We start from the raw sequence: 20,032 nt of genomic DNA on the forward strand, positions 1-20,032 counted from the left end.
TAACGTGTGATTTTCATTAAAATAACGTGAATCCTGCGATCGCTTGTCCTGGCAAAATCTAGCTGAGTGGTTCATTGCTTTGAAAAGGTGGCGGACTAAATAATCCAATGTTTCGAGATCACACATAAATTCCAAATACAATGATGCAACACCATGTGCATTACCTGGAACCAGTTGCCAACAGTGACACATCTTGGGGACGGTCTCAAACTGAGTCCTTGGTACCATGCTTCATCTGGATGTCCGAATGCAATGGCAACCAGAGCAAGGAACTCATTTTCTGATATGCGCAGGTTGTAGTCCCAGTTTTGGACGAGGAAGTACCTGAGGATGTAACAGATGAAGCCGTTTTTTCGTCCGTATCTATCAAACCAGGTTTTGGGGAAGGCTGGAACAGAATATACCAGAGGTGTTTGCATGTACTTGCAATAACAGAAGCAGCCCCTTCAATGCCATTTCCACAATCATTACATACAACTGTGCATTTCCGGGATGAAATTATTACTTCTGGATCTTGATTGTTATCAAGAAAACTACCAAATCTATGGAATGTAAAAGGCCAACAGTAATTGGCAATGAGCATTATGAATGTTACAACCGTGAGCTACATTTGAAAATAACTTTAAAATGACCTTGACCTATGACAGACATATCACTGACATTTGATGTGGTGGAAATTGTTAGACACAAGCAAGTTTAAAGTTTCGTTTTTATGACCTTTGACCAGAGCACCAGAGGAGCAGCATAGTTGAGTGACATATACAAAATGAATAACCATTTCTCAATTAGTTGTGAGTTACTTGCATACAAATCTGTATGAACATTTTATTTGAAATATAGTATGATAATACATAAAGATAGCTATCAATTCCTAATATGAATGATGAAAATTAAAACTCAAAAAAAAAACTAAAAAAAATTATCTGTTACCCTGCCTTCGTCCTCATGTGACATTTTGAAGAAGTCAATGGCAGAAATAATTTCTGAAGTCAGTAATCCTAACCACTAAGTCCTCATTATCCTCACAATTTATACCTAATCGGAACAAATTACTGGACAGAATTAGGGCTGGGATGGGTAACTCGGGTACCCGGGTCGGGTGGGTACTGAGTAGGACCCGGGTACCCACAGGACTACCCAGACCCGTGGTTAGTCACGTGATATATTGTTTAATGACCAAAATTATCTTGAACTCTATGGTAACACTACAAGTCACGAATGTTTGCATTTCTTTCTGACTATGCACCCATTCCTTCTGATTTTTCATACGTTTATTCAAAATAAAGATATAAGTTAATTCAACTTCAGTGTATGAATGACCAGATTGTTCAATACATGTATCTAAATACTTTTTGCCAGGGCTAAAAATGCTCCCATTTGGACATTTAGAGACATCTCCTGAGACCTACAGAGGGTACCCGGGTAGGGTCGGGTAATAGTGAAGTGGGTACCCGGGTAGTAAATTTGGACTCATCCTAGCCCCAGACAGAAAATGTTTGTTTGACTGATGTAATTTTGAATAAACACTGCCTGTATGTGTCTATGGCATGTGTTACCATTTCAGAAAGTCTCACCTTAAAGGGGCAGTACATCGATGGTTCTGTGTATTCTTAAATCATGCATGGGGAGTAGTGCACTTTACCGGGCGCACTTTTTCAGATCCAATTAGCGCTGTGGGGGCTCGAAAGCGCTTCGCCGGCTCACCGGCTCTGCTAATTAATGCGTTAATTAGCCGACGCTCTACCACTGGACCACAGGTGCTATCACGTGTTATCAGTACTCGTTTAACGGGTCATTAGAATCCCCATTGACATGCATGCGTAATTCAGTAAACAATGAATTGCGCATGCGTGTGATGTCACTGCCCGCTCTCCCATTCATCTTTTCTTGAAACCACACCCGCAATTGTTTATGTCAACATGACCAACCAATGGGATTAACTGGATTAACGCTTGAAAAGGTAAGAATTTATGGCTAACCCTTGCCCAAAGCCAGCTGACCCTAATGACCGAAAAGGGGTTTTGGATCGTAAAGACGTGTAAGTTTCCCTAAGACCGAAAAACGGGTGTTGGATCGTAAAGTTGTATAAGTTTCCCTAAGACCTAGAACGGGTGTTTGATCTCAGAGATGTGTAAGTTTCCCTAAGACCGAGAACGGGTGTTTGATCGTAAAGATGTGTAAGTTTCCCTAAGACCAAGAACGGGTGTTGGATCGTGAAGCGAGAGTCACCAGAGCGTGAGGCACGGTAACGGTATAACGAGACAGCGGTGGCACTATAGCGCGGTAATTGAGCGGATGGTAGAGCTCGGGCTGCGCCCGGTAAACTGCATTGTTGCCCATGCATGTAATAATTTCCGTGTGTGACGTCACATGACCAATACAAACCAAAACAATAAAGCTCCACACACTGCGGACAACACAAGCGCTGCCAGAGTAATTGGCTTCAGTCATGTTTCTTTAATAAGGGGCAAATTGAAGAGAGAGCGTGTGTGTTTCTTGAGGATGTCTTACAAGATAGTAATTGCCAGCTTGATTAGATTAGAAGCCAGTGTTTATCTAACTCTAGATTACAACATAAATATACCTCAGTCTTATGAAGCCAACCACACTCCTACCCAGAGTTGACCCATGAAGATTCCGCCGTAGAATAGGTCTTCAGCAACCCATGCTTGCAGTAAAAGGTGACTATGCTTGTCGTAAAAGGATCGGGTGATCAGACTCGCTGACTTGGTTGATGCATGTCATCAATCCCAATTGCGTGAGTTGATGCTCATGATTTTAATCACTGGATTGTCTAGTCCAGACTCAATTATTTACAGACCGCCGTCATATAGCTGGAATATTGCTGAGTGTGGCGTTTAACAGCAAACCAAACCAAACCTACCCAGAGTTCCTTGAAACCTGCCTTGTACCTCTGTCACATCATCTCATCTTGTATATTTCATTTAGGTATTTTTCATCTGTTTCATTTTGGACGAGTCTACACGTTTAGATAACCATACCTTTCATTGAGAAAATATCCTTAACGTGAAAAACTATTTCTATTTGCGTAATTTTTCTCCTGTCATGCTAGCAATACAGTCACTTTGATGAGTAAAGCTATATTGTCATCTTCCTCACTGTCTCAGTTTCAGTAGAGTATCTAAATAATAATATGTAAACAATATGTAAAGTGCACAGATGGGCTTACATTAGGCCTGTCTGTTCTTATTTCAGAATAAGTGAGTTTGTTTACAACCAAGAGAAATGTCCGGTCATGTGATAAGCCAACATCCGTGGTGTGGTCACTGGAACAGAACCTTCTGCTGGAGGCGGCGAGCAAAGACGAGTAAGCTATTTACTATTATAGCTAAAATGGATAGAATTATCATTAAAAACGCCTGCATGTTATCAGAAATGAGCAGGCCACTGTAACTTGATAATGCCCTCATATTACTTGACGACGGGCCATTATCACGCCCGTTGTTAGGTGACGTCATAGGATAGGGATAGGTGTCGTAACGTTCAATAGTGACGTCATCTGGTTTGTTCTATGACGTTTCCATATTTGTAAAAGTGGGTCAGTGACATTCGTGTTGATTGCAGTAAATGTTTCAAAATCGACATTGTTGTTTCTTTTTATTTGATAACAAATTCCCTCGATTTTAGCTATAATAACGGTAACGCTATTTTTCAGGGCATTATCGTTTGCAGAAGCCCTCGGTCTTTTCAACTGCCCTCCTTCGACGGGCAGTTAATGGAAGACCTCAGGCTTCTGCAAATGATAATGCCCTGAAAAATAGCGTTACAGTCGTGCCTCGTTTATACGGACACTTGCGTCATTTCACAATTCGTCCGTATAAACGAATTTCCGTATAACTGAAACCAGCTTCTTACTGGAAGAGTTACTTCCCTTCAATTATGTAAAATACACAAGGTAATCTTAATCCCTAGATATAAAACAATTCCTCTTAATGTTCTCGTAATACGTAATCAAGGTCAACTTTGACCTCTGACCTCCACAGACGCCATATTTATCGAAGGGGATTACATGTACAATAAACAAGCTCGTCTCAAACGTAACTCAGTGTCACTTGGTTAATTGACTTCTCACGAATCAAAGGATTTCCACCAGCGGAAGTGTATTGTCCGGATAAGTGAGACAATTTTGAGTGCATTTCAGTGTTTTGTGTATGAAAATGACCGTCCGGTTCCGGAAACTGAATTTCCGGATATACGGGTAAATTTGTATAGTAATTATTTCGTTTTGAATGAAAATCGTCCGGGAACCGAGGTTTCCGGATATCTGAAGTCCGTATAAGCGGGGCACGACTGTACCCTTATATTATAACTATTATTTAAGCTGTTATATATTTACAAACAAAACTTGATAACGGTTGACGTCATGTCCCATTATCATGTAATCATTTCATGTAGTTCATAGAAAAAATACTTCTGATTCTGTTCCTTCTAACTCCTTTGTGATGTCCTAATGTTTCAGCATCATCACGACACCTTACTCACCCTGAGGTTCCTGATGGGACATAATGCGATCAAAGTGCTTCAGATTCTTGAATATTTCCTGAGGTTTTACATTGTTGATTGAAGGAATCATCCTGTCTTCTGTTGCATTGATCTGAAGGATAGGGAAAGTGAGTGAGTGAGTTGGGTTTTACGCCGCTTTTCATAGTATTCCAGTTATGACAGGGGGTCAGCTTATGTGGGAGGAAAGCCCGAAGTGATGCAGGTCTCAGACGTTTACAACTTTGGTGAAACCCACGAGCACGGGTATGGTGCTGACAAACCTAGAAAACATAATCGGGGCGAACCGGGATTCAAACCCACAATCATAGGTTTCTGGCATGCCCAAGGGACGCAACTCTGCACAGCGAATCGCGGCGCCTTAGACAACTGGGCTACCCGTGCCCCCAGGATAGGGAAAGAAAGTAAATATCACTACTCACAAGATGTCGCCCACTCATCATTTACTTTTGCCTCAACATTAAATACCAGGAGTGTGGAAATAACAAAAATTATGGGGAAAGTGATCTGTCAAAAATTTAATTGTCCAAAGTCGAAGGCTTCTTGTCCGTTAATGTACAGGCACAATATATTTCAGCTTGTGTATTGGACAATTGGCTGGCCCTGGATGTTAATAGTCCTCGTCACTTGAAATGGAATCACAAAATATCACGTTTTTTAATTTAAGAAGATAACTGCATGTGTGCAAATAAAGTGAAAACAGACGGAATATTATTCACAGTTATGACAAAAATCATAAAGGGCGCTTTTAAGGAATATAGATTTTACGAGCGATAAACATCAAGACATAACTGAGTTTTTGGTTACATAGTTACAATCAAGGTAAGATTTAGCAAGCGGTTGTATCAAAACTGACTGCCAATCCTTTTCAATTCTTGTTGAACATGTGTCATGGCGTGTCAGCTTGTGGGATAGACAAAAGTGATGCAGGTCTTTGTCAGTGACCACTCTGGCGAATGCCATAGCAGGGGTATGGTGCTGACACCCCTCAGAAAAAAATCAGGGAATATCTGGGATTCAAATCCACCATATTTGGTTTCTGGCATCCAGTGGGATGCGACTCTGCACAATGAAATGTGGCACCTCAGACAACAAGCTACCTTATCAATAACCTACCCTCACATATTCATAGTCCCTGTGATCTGATCTACCGTATTCTGTGACCTGATAATTGTGTCTTGGTAGAACCATCCTATAGATGTACGTCCTCAGACCAACTAAAGCCACTTCAGAGGATGGGTGTCCGTGAGCTGACTCTTCAACAAGCATGCGGCGCCAATAGAAGCCATTATGGAGCCCAAGGACGTGCGGGGAGAAGGTGCCGTCCTGTATCCCCTCCCACAGCAGGTTGTGGATGAACCCCCGTGCACTCTTGTCTTCCGCGGGGCAAGTCAGCATGTAGAAGTTGCGTGTGTGGGTCACAGCAGCTGCGAAGTGATGATCTCGTTGCTGAAAAAGCAACATTGGTTGGTTTTGGTTGGTTTGTTGTTTTATGCCGCACTCTGGAATATTCCAGCTATATGACGGCAGTCTGTAAATAATCGAGTCTGGACCAGACAATCTAGTGATTCATATCATGAGCATCGATCCACACTATTGGGATCGATGACTTGCATCAACCAAGTCAGCTAGCCTGACCACCCGATCCCGTTCGTAGCCTTTTACAACAAGCATAGTCGCCTTTTATGGCAAGCATGGGTTGCTGAAGACCTATTCTACCTCGGATCTTCATGGGTCCCGTGGCTAACAAAGATATAGGTGACTCTGCTCCGCGACAACATGCATTTGTTGGTGTTGAGCTCTGTCACTCACCAATAAATCAGGTCTTAAAATATATTGGCAAGCAAACTTGCCGGAGTACTTTTCAACAATCTTTCCATTTTAAATGAAAATCATTTTCCAAACTTATCACATAAAGTTGTAACTTCACCAGACCTACCTTCTGGTCAACGATACCTTTTCACCATGTTTTAAAACATGCAGAGCTTCGACATATTTTAGCTCAACTAACATTTGTCTTTTAATGGACATTTTCTTCTATGGTGTGTATGTCCAATTCAATGTGTACTGTTAGCACTTGTATGAAGAATTCCATGTTTATGGTAATAAAGAATTGTCACTGTCGTCCTTGTCAAATCATTTGCCACTATTGTTAACAGATTTTGTAGTCACTGGATAAAAATACTATAGGGGGTCATTTAAAGACACTTGGACCTGTCTTAAATCATCCTTGATAATCCTGTGTAATCTAATCTTGGGAAAGGCATTAGTCATGTGCCGACAGCCGAAGCCTTTGTTTAAATGGTGCATAGTTATGCAAAGTTGAAACATGAAAACAATACTGAGAAAAGGCAGATATAAACAATTATGAGTTCTGATGACTTACGTTGGTACGATCTGCAGACTTTTTCACAGATGATCTCACCAAAATTAATGTTAAATATCTTGAATTAAATTTTGAATAACAGTAACAAATTAGAACAACCATCAAGGTAAATAAACAACAAATACTTCTCAGATTGCGAAACAACAGGATTAAGATGCGTATTCAGACTTGTTGACAAGCTATTTTTGGTGTTACATGGTGGTGATAATTGTCTCTTCTTTGATATGGGGACAAAAATCAAAACTCATTGTCTGCATTGACCATGCACACGCCACTCTAAACCGTTGAGAAGTGTGCATTAAACCTCTGAAAATATGGTATTATCACTCAGATGTTTCCTATGTATTCATCATTAGTGTGACTTGGTAAGCAAAGAGTTTAACAAAATAAAAAAACTAAATTCTGTTTGTTTCTCTTCTTATTTATTGTTCAGAATATTTTGACGGATTCTAAAAAAATTAATTTTCCTCACTTTTTTTTAACAATGTTCAGAATGTCGCATGAAAATAGTTGTCAATAAGCAGTTGGCCCATACTGATTCACAATTGTCAACATACCACATGATTCACGATTGTCAACATACCACATGATTCACGATTGTCAACATACCACATGATTCACGATCGTCAACATACCACATGATTCAAGATCGTCAACATACCACATGATTCACGATCATCAACATACCACATGATTCACGATTGTCAACATACCACATGATTCACGATCGTCAACATACCACATGATTCATGATCGTCAACATACCACATGATTCACGATTGTCAACATACCACATGATTCATGATCGTCAACATACCACATGATTCATGATCGTCAACATACCACATGATTCATGATTGTCAACATACCACATGATTCATGATTGTCAACATACCACATGATTCATGATCATCAACATACCATACATGGTGGTTTCCAACATGCTATCATGGACCCAATAGCATCTGATTTAGAACTTCCAACATACCATGTATGAGAGATGATTTCCAACATACCATATTTGATTCATGATTTCAAACAGTGGGGTGGAGATAATTATAATACATATCCCGACAATATGGGTGAGATACGATTCGTATTATGATACAGTGCTTATATTTCATAAGTTGATATTCTTTCCTTTTGCAGGTGAATCATAACCCTGCATCATTTGTTTATAAATTTCAGAGATCGAAGGTGGGATATTGTAGGGCAGAAACATATTGGCTAGAGGGCGCTGTGAATGTTATGCCATTTATAGCCAAACAAGAAATATGATTTATCATTTAGATTCTGTTATTATTCACATTTATTCACCAAAATAACCTGTAATGTAATGTATCGTATGTATCGGGATATTTGGGGGGCATATCAATGTATTGTATCATGAGGATCATATCATACTGAATTGGTGTATCATTACACCACCACCAAATATGATACACGACTTCCAACATACCATATGTGAAACATGACTTCAAATAGACATGATTCATGGTTTCCAACATGTGATTAATTTTGTTCAACATTTGATTCATGGTGCTTAACATACCATACGGTTGAGGATTGCGGGATGGTTTTCCACACTCCTGTAGTTCTTCACCCATGAGGCCAGCTTCTCAATAGTGCGATATCCTTCGATGCCAAGCGAATGATTCAGTCCACTCCTCATGAACGGTCCAGTGAAGTCATTGCCTGCCACGATGCTCAGCTCCACGGTCTGCCTGTGTTCCGTCAACTGAGCATACACACAACAAGGTCAGACACGATGGAATGATAACAAAATGTAATTACAACATGAACCAAGGGTCAATGTCTTCCACAATACACAGAATAAACAAAACAAATCCAGTAAGGTACCTGTCAATATATACACAAAGAAAAAAGTTAAGCACACCCTAATATAGGTCATTATTGTTTGGTCCCAATATATGTAACAGTTAAGAAAGATATCTTTATGGTAAGAATGATATTTTCTTGAGATGATGTAATCAGTCATGCGTGACGAAACCTCACGTGCCATGCATGGTATGCACGTGCAGCATGCTACCCTCGAGTATCTCCAAAAGCAGTATATCCAAACGTTACAATTGCTTTCTTAAGCTCGGTTTTAAACAGTTATTCCATGACATTGTGTGACCATGGCACGAAGGTGAATGTCAAACGCTACAAGTTGGCGAATCATCAGCATGCATAAAGCAGGAATGTCCTGTAATGCCATTGGTCGGAATTTGGGGGATCGTCACACTGTCGTAAGCCGTTTAGTTGAGAAACAAACAAACAAACATGGATTTCTCTACTATTATCTAAGCATTTAAAAAGGCCAACATTTGGCTCCAGAGCATTGTCCGAAATATCTGCCTGCTGCCGGCCCGTGACTGGTAACTTTTCTGTTGGGATGCATGACATTTTCCTTCACCTGCCCTGACTGTCTGGCAGATAATTGTAAGACTACTTAGTTATGTATTCAGTTTTATTATCAAGATTATAACTCCTTGTAGATTCTCAAGTAATCATTTGTAATTATTTCAACTGAATGAAGATGCAGTTTGCCTATATTTTTTGCGATTTTTCAATATTTATAACGAATGCGAGCAGGTAACTTTGAAGATGGGCAGGCAACACTTATGGGTCACCTGCCCAACTGTCTTGCTGGGTTTCAAACTTATTTCAAACACTTTACAAATTGGACATATGTCGCAGGTTAAGTTTTACTAATCTGTTAATCAATTATGTCACCAACTTTTTTCCATATCTATCTAATATTGGCTTGAACAGCCCACCTTAACTGTGGTCTGTGAGGTACATTCTGGGCCCTGGCACATGCAGTCCCTGCAAATGATATAGAGGCAGATCACATGACTGTCCTCTATAAAGACTGCAAGTGTTAGGAACCCAGCACACAACCATGCCGGACCACCAAGCCACATAACATGTCATTTTGTTATAATTACAGGTATGTTGAATGAGTTGCGTGAATGCTCTTTTAATCTTTTTTTTTATCTAAATTGAAATAGGTTAATTCTTCATGTGTGAATTATATAAGTCCAGATAACTGTTTATTCATTGAAATGAATTCAATAATATAGTAGATAACTGTTTAATTATTGAAATAAATATCAATAATATAGTAGTGAGTGAGTGAGTATGGTTTTACGCCGCTTTTAGCAATATTCCAGCAATATCACGGCGGTGGACACCAGAAATAGGCTTCACACATTGTACCCATGTCGGGAATCAAACCCAGGTCTTCGGTGTGACGAGCGAACGCTTTAACCACTAGGCTACCCGACCGCCCCCAATAATATAGTAGTTAAAAACAACTACATGGTCAGTGTAAAGACACACCATGCCGGACCACCAAGCCATGTAACATGTCATTTTGTTATAATTACAGGACTCTTCATCATCAATAAAACATCAGCCCAGAACTTTGTTGTTCCTGTGACACATAAACAGTTTCTCAATTTATGTTAAGACAATAATTTGTTTAATGCAACATTGTTAACTATATTAACACAGCTGATGTTGTCATGACTTGCATTTCAATGACAATGGTGCCATTCAAGAGAAAAGGCTACAACATTTCGGTCTACACCAAAGACTTTTGTGACCACTAGCCCAAACTTGGCCACAAGCATCATTTTTAGTCGAGTTATTATTATGTGGTCAGTTTACACCTGCGCTTACTAGAATAAACTGAATTTTACCAGATTCTGGTTTCAGGCTCATGGCTAAAGTTTCATACTGACAGTTTGTTTTTATTGTAATAATCAAATTTTTGTTGTGTTTATTGAAATTCCTGCATTCTGATTAGCTAAATTGGTCAAGTGTTATTGCATTCATTTCCCAATGAATGTAAAAAAATTAAGCCACGTCCACCGAGGCGGACTACTTTTATTTCTACGGAATGTCGGGGAATCACAATATCACAGTCGAGGGAATTCCCTTTCTGCTCACGTGTATCGTCATGTATCATATTCATTGTCCAGTCAATCCTTAACTGAATGCAAAAAAGTATTGCTGAAATACCTCTAAAATTATATCATAAAAATATTCAAAAGTTCATAAACAATTTTGGTGTTTAAAACAAGTACACCCATGCACAGTTTGCAAAATTTTCTGTTACCATAGTTACCATCATAAATAAATTGATTACAGAGTCTGAATTGGTTTAAAGAAGGCGTATCCATGTACTGACAATTTGCTTTAATAGCAATTACTAATCACTCACCCCAAGGCTCCAAGCTACTTTTTCTGCCTTTAAGACATGACATACAAGTCTGAGAGGTTTTTCTGGCAGCAAGATCGGTCTCCCAAGTTGAAGGTCACCATGTATATCGAACATCTCATTCGAAATCATTGCACCGTTCCGAAACACTAAGAAGTCTGTATCATTACTCAGAACAGCCAGGGCCTTTTGATTTGTCTGTAATTCTTGTGCAATGACGTAATCTGCCTCCCCTGAAGGCAGTTGATGTACTGTACATCCACAAGCTTTCAGGGTATTCTGAAACTGGATCTCCAGCAGCACTGGCCTCATGCGCACCTCATGGTGTAGATGTTCAATAGGAAACGCCCCCCGACACATATCCGTTATCTCTCTCAGTTTCTGAACTTCCTTCATATGCCGATTCTGCCATGTTTCAAGCTTCTGCTTTGTCCCTTCATATGAACTTCCCTTAGCACCATCAACATAGAACACAAGCCCTATTCCTAAACTTTTCAAATCATTTACAAACTTTGACAGGTAGGAGTCAAGAGTTTTGTATTCACCCCCATCAAACTTGAGGTAGGGGTTGTGACGCATGTCCGAGAGACCACGCCAGAAGTGTTCCAGGATGAGGTGTTCGAAGGAGAAGAAGTCAACAAGAATCAAGATTCCATCCCTCTGACGTGCCACCTGGACCAGGTCAATGGTGTCAGCACATGTTGGAATATGTTCTCGACAGTATGATAACAGTCCCCGGATCCCCATGTTGGATTGCTAGTGTGAGGTTCATGCACTACATGGCCATACTTGACCAAATTGTCTGAAATAAAAAAATGAAACATGTACTTGACATAAATAAAATAGAAACCCTGGAACCAGGAATTTGTCCAGGAATTAAGAAACCCTTTCTCTATGTTCTGAGCATTACCTAAGTCCTGCATTGGATAGTATGTATGTCTTACTTGAATATTTTGTCTCAAACGGAAGGAAAATGTCTTATGTACCCTTTATCTTCGTGCTTAACATTAACAGAGCATCTACCGAGAGAGTGAAATGTTGGTGGTTCAATTCCTTGCCGCATCACACCAAAAGACATTGAAAGATGTTACTTGTTGTTACCTTGCCTGGCGCTTGGGTGTGAGTGGATGAAACAAGGACAGACCCAGAGTCAGCATACTGTGTGAGTGGGGTATTCATGCTGAACAGCGGTCCGGACCAGTACAAGAAGCCACAAACATCTGCATGCACGTCGCTCATATAAGTGCAAATATCTTGCATGCGATGTTATTCATCCCATTTCATGTCCCTTAGCTTTAACATTAACATAACAACTTTCTCAAGGTACTTTCAGTGACCGGAGCACACTGTCTCTGAGGTCGGGAAACTTTCCCTTCCTGAGCACACTCCGTCGCAGTGGTGACTCAGCATAACACCACTGCCACAGGCTAATTTGCATATCACGTGACCGGACTTTTCTCTTATTTGTAAACAAACGCGCTTTTTCAGAAATCAGTATAGAACGGACTAATGCAAGTATTTGGGGGCGCTTTACATATTGTTTTGCATAACTATATAGATATGCTACTACAACTGCGACAGTGAGTTGCATGACAATATATATTTATGCATGAAAGTGACCGTGTCGCTAGCTCTCCGTTAGGCTTCGATGACAGCACGTGGAGCCGTACAACCAATGTAAACATAGGATAACTACGCAAAAACAAGTAGATTTTTACGTATTTGCATACTTTCTCAATGAAAGATAACCATTCTTTGACATTTGTTTATGAAAATGTGTAGACTTGTCGAACATGAAACGGATGAAAAGCATATGCAATATCTTGAATGGACTGTGAAAGATGTGACGAATCGTCACATGGCGCTGGCCTGTGGCAGAGGTACTATGCTGGCTGGCTGTCGGCCAAAAGGAACTCTGGGTAGGAGAGTGCTTCCTGAGGAGACTTACTTTGGATGGTGCAGCTTGCCCTGAAGCATGTTGCCTCACCATGATTGGAGAACAAGAGCCTGCAGTTTGAGTACCAGAAACTTGAACGGCAATGGAGATGGTGCTAAGAGCCTGTTCAGTGTTCCTGACAAATGGGAGATTACGAAAATCCTCCTAATCAGTACCCCTAAGGTTTCTCAAACATGCACTATCTTCTGAGCCAGTGTCCGATGCTTCCCTAAAGTATTCTTGCTCTTGTACAACCTTAGGTAAGACAAAGCTGACCTGTAGGTACTTACATGGTAGCTGTATAACATTAAACTAAAGAGATGCCAATATTATGGATATGACAAACTATGTACATGTCAAAGTATAGAATAATGGAAGTTATAACCTGTATCACGATAATATAGAATTGCTATTGAAATAATACAAAGTCTTGACATCTTAGAAATCGTGAACAATGACATGTATTATTTAAAATACTATGTTTTCAGTTTAGAAAGTACTAAATAGGTTGTTATACACTTTTTCTACACCCTAAAGTTTGAAACGTTGTTAAATTTTGAAAATACTTGCCTCCACTGCGGTATGTAGGCATGTCTGATGTGTGATGAATATGTCAAGTGCTATAAACATTATATAACCTCTCTGGCTGTCAATCATGCTGTTCACTAATCAATGTCCCATATGACACATTGGGTGTTGAACACTGTTAAAACAACACATTGACATTAATACCTTGGGTGTTGAAGGCTGGTAAAACTACAGCCCCCAGTCCTAAAGGCTGTTAATTAAGTACAAACATCAACAGTGATTATAGTTTGTATTGAAAAAGAAATATAGTTTTTGTCTTGAAATGTAAGTCTTAATGAAATCAGATTAAGACATAGATGAATTTAACGTCATTGACATAATCAATAGCAGTAAGATTGACAGCATAAGTGAATACATTTTAGTCATTCCTTCAGAAATGAATACATGAATTTGGGATTTACCTGGAACTTCTTAGCATATATCCACAGCAGTGTTAACCTGACAAGGGCAAGGAGACAACTTTCCCCACCAGCTGTCAGACCAGGCAAACTGTGTGTGTGTGTGTGGGGGGGGGGGGGGGGGGGGGTTGTCGTGGCCCAGTCACTTGTAATCATCACGTGGGTATGACTGTTAAATCAGCAACTGCCTACCTGTGAAATTTCTTACCTGGCTTTTGTTATCAGTGTTTGATAGGAAGTTGACAATACTGCAACCTGGTTTAATTCATAATCTGAGACAGGTGACAGTTGGATGTCGTTATTGAAATGGACAACTAATTGATTAGCCAGCAGGTGTCATGATCATTATCATGGGGAATTTGATAATTGTTTGATGATATAATCAAATAGAATACCATCATGACTTAACCTAGAGAGATACAAGAGATATCCCTGTGCTGCTTTGTGACAGGATAGGAACTGTGATATATGGACTTGTGTGGCCGGGATGCTGGGGAGGAGTGATTGGTGGTTATATATCACCCAGCTGTCTCATACTAAGAGACATTCAAAGATGGTACTTGTTCTTACCCTGCCTGGTGCTTGGCATTATGGGATTAAAAAGAGGACTGGTTGGCTCGGAGTCAGTGAACTGTGTCTGAGTGGGCCATCCATGTGAAACGGTGCATGGTTGCAGTGTGGTAGCATGATAAAACTAATATGTGTCCGGAATAGTTCAAGAGTACGGAATAGTTGCTCGTACAAGCAACCACACCCAGGTGCATGCATGTTGCTATGAAAGTGAAATAAACGTAATGATCAACCCCATTTCACCTCACCCCACCTCACCCTTGTATCCCCTTTGCACCTCACCCTTCAAAGCCCATTGCACTTCCCACCTCACCCTTCTTGCCCCATCTCACCTCACCCTTCTGGCCCCATTTCACCTCACCCTTTAAAGCCCATTGCACCTCACCTCACCCTTTCAGCTTAATTTCACCTCACCCTTCTAGCCCTTCTAGCCCATAAGGTGTGCATCTGCAATAATACCGAATAACTCACCTTTTATGTTTGTGATGATAAATATGTGATGATATTGAAATCAAAGTGTAACCATATCTTAAAAAAATGTTATGTTACAGATGAAAAACACTGTATAATAGATAAAACTATTCAGATTTATGGCAATCGTATCCATGCTGTTTACTTATCAATGCTACTTCAAAGTTTCACCAGTGATTAACATATTACCTAAGTGAATGATTAATTACATCACAAGTATGAAGCACACTTATCAATATAGCACGCTTGTAATCAGCATGAGCTGTCACACCAGAATATCTGGTATATTACTGTTGATAAATAATATACCTGTGAGCATGTGTATGGCAAGCTACACTTTAGCCAGAGAGACCATGGCTGCATAGAAGACCCAAGATACACCATAAAAAGAAACAACCATTGGAGAACTAATATCAACACAAACAATACTGTGCAACACGTTGCTGATCGGGTGAGGTAGTGGCAGACGACCCATCATCGGAAGAAGGATAGTGAGTGAGTGAGTATGTTTTTACGCCGCTTTTAGCAATATTCCAGCCATATCACGGCGGGGGACACCAGAAATGGGCTTCACACATTGTACCCATGTCGGGAATCGAACCCGGGTCTTTGGTGTGACGAGCGAACGCTTTAACCACTAGGCAACCCCACAGCCCCTTTGATTAAGATGGAGTGCCTAATTGATTGTGAACAAAAGCTCCATGTTGTTGAAAATACTGACTGCAGGCTAATAAATAAAAATAATTATAAAACACACCAGAAAACATCCGAACAACACCAGATGATTAATCCGATGTTATCTGACATACACAGGGCTTGTACATATTTCAGTCATATAAAATCATCTCTAATCAAATTCAATTAAATACTGTATTTTCTTGAGTATAGTACCAATGCAAGCATTTTGATTCAGTACTTTGGAAAAAAGTATTCGAGTATTAACTATTATGCACACAAAAATAACATCGTAACACTCCAGCGAATTCATGCAAGCAAACAAGCCGCTGATAACAAACTTGGTCAATACAAATTTGAAATCAAACATCAAAAGACAGTATTATTTACCATTTAAACTGTATTTCCTGTTCTGCTAGGCATTGTTTAATATGCATAGATTAAGATTACTATGTATTTACTCTAAGCCAGAAACATAAATCAGCTGTACACACTTTTTTTCTCAATCAACCGGTCATTTGGTTATAAAGTACTCAATAATAACCTGGTCCCCCAGGTTTATACGACTGATGGCTATTGACAGATACAATTTGACCAGTTACTGTCCAGGCTCCCGCCCTTCCGATCGAGAGAACTTTATGTTGACATATTATAGTCGAACTACAACAAATGGGACTTTGAACACATTCTCTGTCAAACAAAGTTCGTTTCAAGGCATCAATAGCGGTAATCTGTCTGTGATTGCTGTAATTAACAGTGAGTTATGCAATCTACCGATCACTTCACAAACGATTTCGCAGAAATTAATGTAAATAAAAGGGAATGAAATTTTTAATACAATTAATGAAATAGGTTACAAACATAAACCCAGATATATAGTTAACAAATTTATAACTAGACAGTGTAATTACACAATGAATTTGCGTACTTCAGTACGGATTTCTTGACGTGGTATTTCCGATGTGACGTGCTCATGGTAATGTCTTTGCGTCGGGAAAATATACATCACATATTATGATGACGTGTATTTATAATGCGAACCCCTCTCAAGACAGCTGGGTATTTGTTTTGAAAAAGTGTGCAGGTTAGAAACAAAGTACAGTATACAAAATATTTTCTAATCCGCTTTTCTCCCGCACGTTCTTAGAAATAATAACGATGTACACGACTCATATCATAAATGAAGGAACACTTGGCAATTGTCTCTTAAAAAAATATACAGAAGTTTTTAAAGGAATGTAATTATATTTACCATATTTGTTGTAAACAAATTGGCGAATATGAATGTGGATGGCAGGGACTATGAATTATTTTGTACTGTCTGCCTTAAATATCCTATCAGATCCAAATTCTTGATTGGTGATTGGGTTAAACAGTAAGTTCTGAAAAGAAACATTAAGTTTCAAGGGGAACAAGTTATGAATTAACTTCAGTCAGCACAATTCCATGCAAAACAACTGAATATATTTGCAAATTTTGACTTTAAGGTTAATTGCAAATGGTAATAATAACTGAGAACATAAAACTTTATAAAATTTATAAGGGCAAGTGAAAACATTGAAGGAGTGAGTATGGTTTTACGACGTTTTTAGCAATATTCCAGCCATATCACGGCGGGGGACACCAGAAATGGGCTTTACACATTGTACCCATGTCGGGAATCAAACCCGGGTCTTCGCGAGTGACAAGCAAACACTTTAACCACTAGGCTACCCGACTGACCCTAAACATCGAAGGATGAGTTCAAAATAATATCTTCTCCCCCTGCAGGACAAGTTATATTTGAGAATTTTTTCTAGCCCTGATACGAGTGCAGAAACACCGTTCACAACAATGATTGGGGTTAGGTACTCCTTTCTGATCAAACAACCCTTGACGCTCCTTAGAATTTGGCACCACTTCCCAATCAAAAAACCCTTTACAATCCTTGTGGTTATTTTTGAGGTAGGGTATGGATTAGCTTAACTCTTTGACCAAATTTAACCTCTTGGTACCACAGGATCATGTATGGTCTCTCACTTTTCACACCCTCTTAGTGCAACGGGGCCATATATGGTCCCGTGAAAATGTCCCTTTTCAACTGTGAATTAAGATGTCAAACACTTAGTGCACAAAATCAAAATTATAACTGTCATCATTCTTATCATCTCCGCTTTAACATTGTGTAACTCATGTTTTATACAGTGCTACAGATTGCGGAAATATGGTGAGAATAGTAAAGTGGTTATCACGCTTCTCAACCTTCTGCCATGTTGAACTTCATTTGAATGACGACAAATTTTTTATTATGCACCCATGTCACATACACGCAACTGTTACAATATCAGACAGCCTATTTGAAAAAGAAATTTATCAGACTGGTCAGAAAGATGTACTTTTCCTTATTATACAGTCATAGGCTTAAGACGTTTAGTCTGCAATGGAAGTTCATTGTTCAAGCATTGCATATTTTTATCGACTGTATGTCATGGCGATTTTAACAAGGCATTAGAGACAAAACGACAGTGCAGATTGTCTTTCTGTTTATGATGCTGATTTACAGAAAATATTCAAATCTTATGGAAAGATAATCGTTAATATTAAGGTGATACAGTGAATATTTATGAGCAGGAACTTCATGATCAAACCATTGAATGGCCAAGCCCGACGTGATCGACAGGGCATGTTCACATCATACAGCTGTGCCACGATTTGTCTACCAGTTGTCCTACATGTGTGGCCACAACATCAAGAACGTGAGTCGATGCCATATTGTAAACAAATTGGACAAGACTGCAGTTTACCGGGCGCAAGTTAGTCTACAGAGCAAATATTGGAGCCCGCAGTGGATCTCGCTTGCCTCATTGTTTGTGTTGGCTGTGTTTGGGTTAGGGTGAAAACTGGAAGTAATGCACGTTACCGGGTGCACTTTTTCGGATTTCAATTAGCATTGAGTGGAGGATCGAACTCACGTTGCCAGCTTGAAGCTATGTTATGAATTGGCGTGGTTGCAACATAACAAACTATTTACAGATATCTCGGAAACGAGTGCTATTGAAAATATCACAATTTTCATTGATATTATCTGCCGATCGGGTCCAAGGTTTTGGAGCCAGGGTTTGGCATACGCCTAATATCAGCTGTTTTTGTGTTTATAGGCCTCCTCCTTAAAATCTTACTCTTACATCAGTCGTTGAATATCTTGAGATCGTTTCTGTTCCTCCATTCTTCATTCATCATAACTCGGGGGATACATAAGTTATACCAACGACGAGGAATAGCCTTTCGCGCTGACATTTGGCTTTCGCTGCGTCTGTTGATGTATTTGAAAACTTCCGGTCTCTTAGAATCCGGAAGAAACAGAAATCATGTTGCGTTCGATCGATTTGCCAGGAACGCGAGAACTCACATAAGGCGTTAATGATCTCTGTTTCTGGTAAGGCCAAAGGATGTGTGTTTTAGTCGTTGTTTCAGATTTTATATTCATAAAAGCAACTATTCAATGTGAAATCAAAGTAGACTGGAAGTAGATAAGTGCACAACTGCGGCATTAAATCTGTCAAAGGAAATGCACTGACCAAGAACGCCTAGCTGTTGTTGGTTGGTTGGTTGGTTGATTAACGCTGCACTCAGCAATATTCCAACTACATGACGGCGGTCTATAAATAATCGAGTCTGGACCAGACAATCCAGTGATTAATATCATGATCATCGATCCACGCAGTTGGGATCGATGACATGTATCAACCAAGTCAGCGAGCCTGACCATCCGATCCCGTTAGTCGCCTTTTACGGCAAGCATAGTCACCTTTTACGGCATGCATGGGTTGCTGAAGACCTATTCTACCCCGGAATCTTCACAGGTCAGCTGACAATGTTAAAATGGTTGCACTACAGTTAAAAAAGACGATCATCATGATAATAAAAATGCGAACATCGGTGTTTATTACCCATATGGGCTCAAATATGCAGTGTAATAACTTTTTGATATTTGCACAGTGTGCAATTAGTGATTCTCGAAGCTGATTGGTCAGTTAAACAAATGTCATTTTTCACTGGTCGACGGGACTATTTTTCTCATTGAGTTCATTCACAAATCCAGGGCATTCATTCCCATGTTTCACGTGCTACAATCTCACTCAATCGAGATTTATAAGACTGAACATAGTTTCATATCAACCAGATGATTTCACATTATAATGAATAAAGCATTTATTTCGCACGAGTTTTAGTTTACAATAAGCGTAATAACAAAAAACAAAACTACGTCTGCGTTG

The 20,032-nt window shown here is 39.6% G+C and overlaps 1 protein-coding gene across 1 annotated transcript in view; it reads right to left on the bottom strand.

Moving 5' to 3' along the window:
• LOC139477765 (uncharacterized) overlaps window positions 1-19,057 on the bottom strand; it is a 28,909-nt gene extending 9,852 nt beyond the window's left edge. The window contains exons 1-6 of the mRNA XM_071260177.1: window positions 18,941-19,057; window positions 11,142-11,940; window positions 8,460-8,645; window positions 5,638-5,970; window positions 4,504-4,615; window positions 165-388 (exon numbers count right to left, since the gene is read on the bottom strand). Of these exons, the coding sequence (XP_071116278.1) occupies window positions 165-388; window positions 4,504-4,615; window positions 5,638-5,970; window positions 8,460-8,645; window positions 11,142-11,885 (1,599 nt within the window). The 5' untranslated portion in view covers window positions 11,886-11,940; window positions 18,941-19,057. The remainder of the gene's footprint in view (window positions 1-164; window positions 389-4,503; window positions 4,616-5,637; window positions 5,971-8,459; window positions 8,646-11,141; window positions 11,941-18,940) is intronic.
• Between the last annotated feature and the right edge of the window lie 975 nt (window positions 19,058-20,032).

This window comes from Haliotis cracherodii, unplaced genomic scaffold (genome assembly GCF_022045235.1).
Source record: "Haliotis cracherodii isolate W230 unplaced genomic scaffold, xgHalCrac1.p SCAF_35, whole genome shotgun sequence".
NCBI lineage: Eukaryota > Metazoa > Mollusca > Gastropoda > Lepetellida > Haliotidae > Haliotis > Haliotis cracherodii.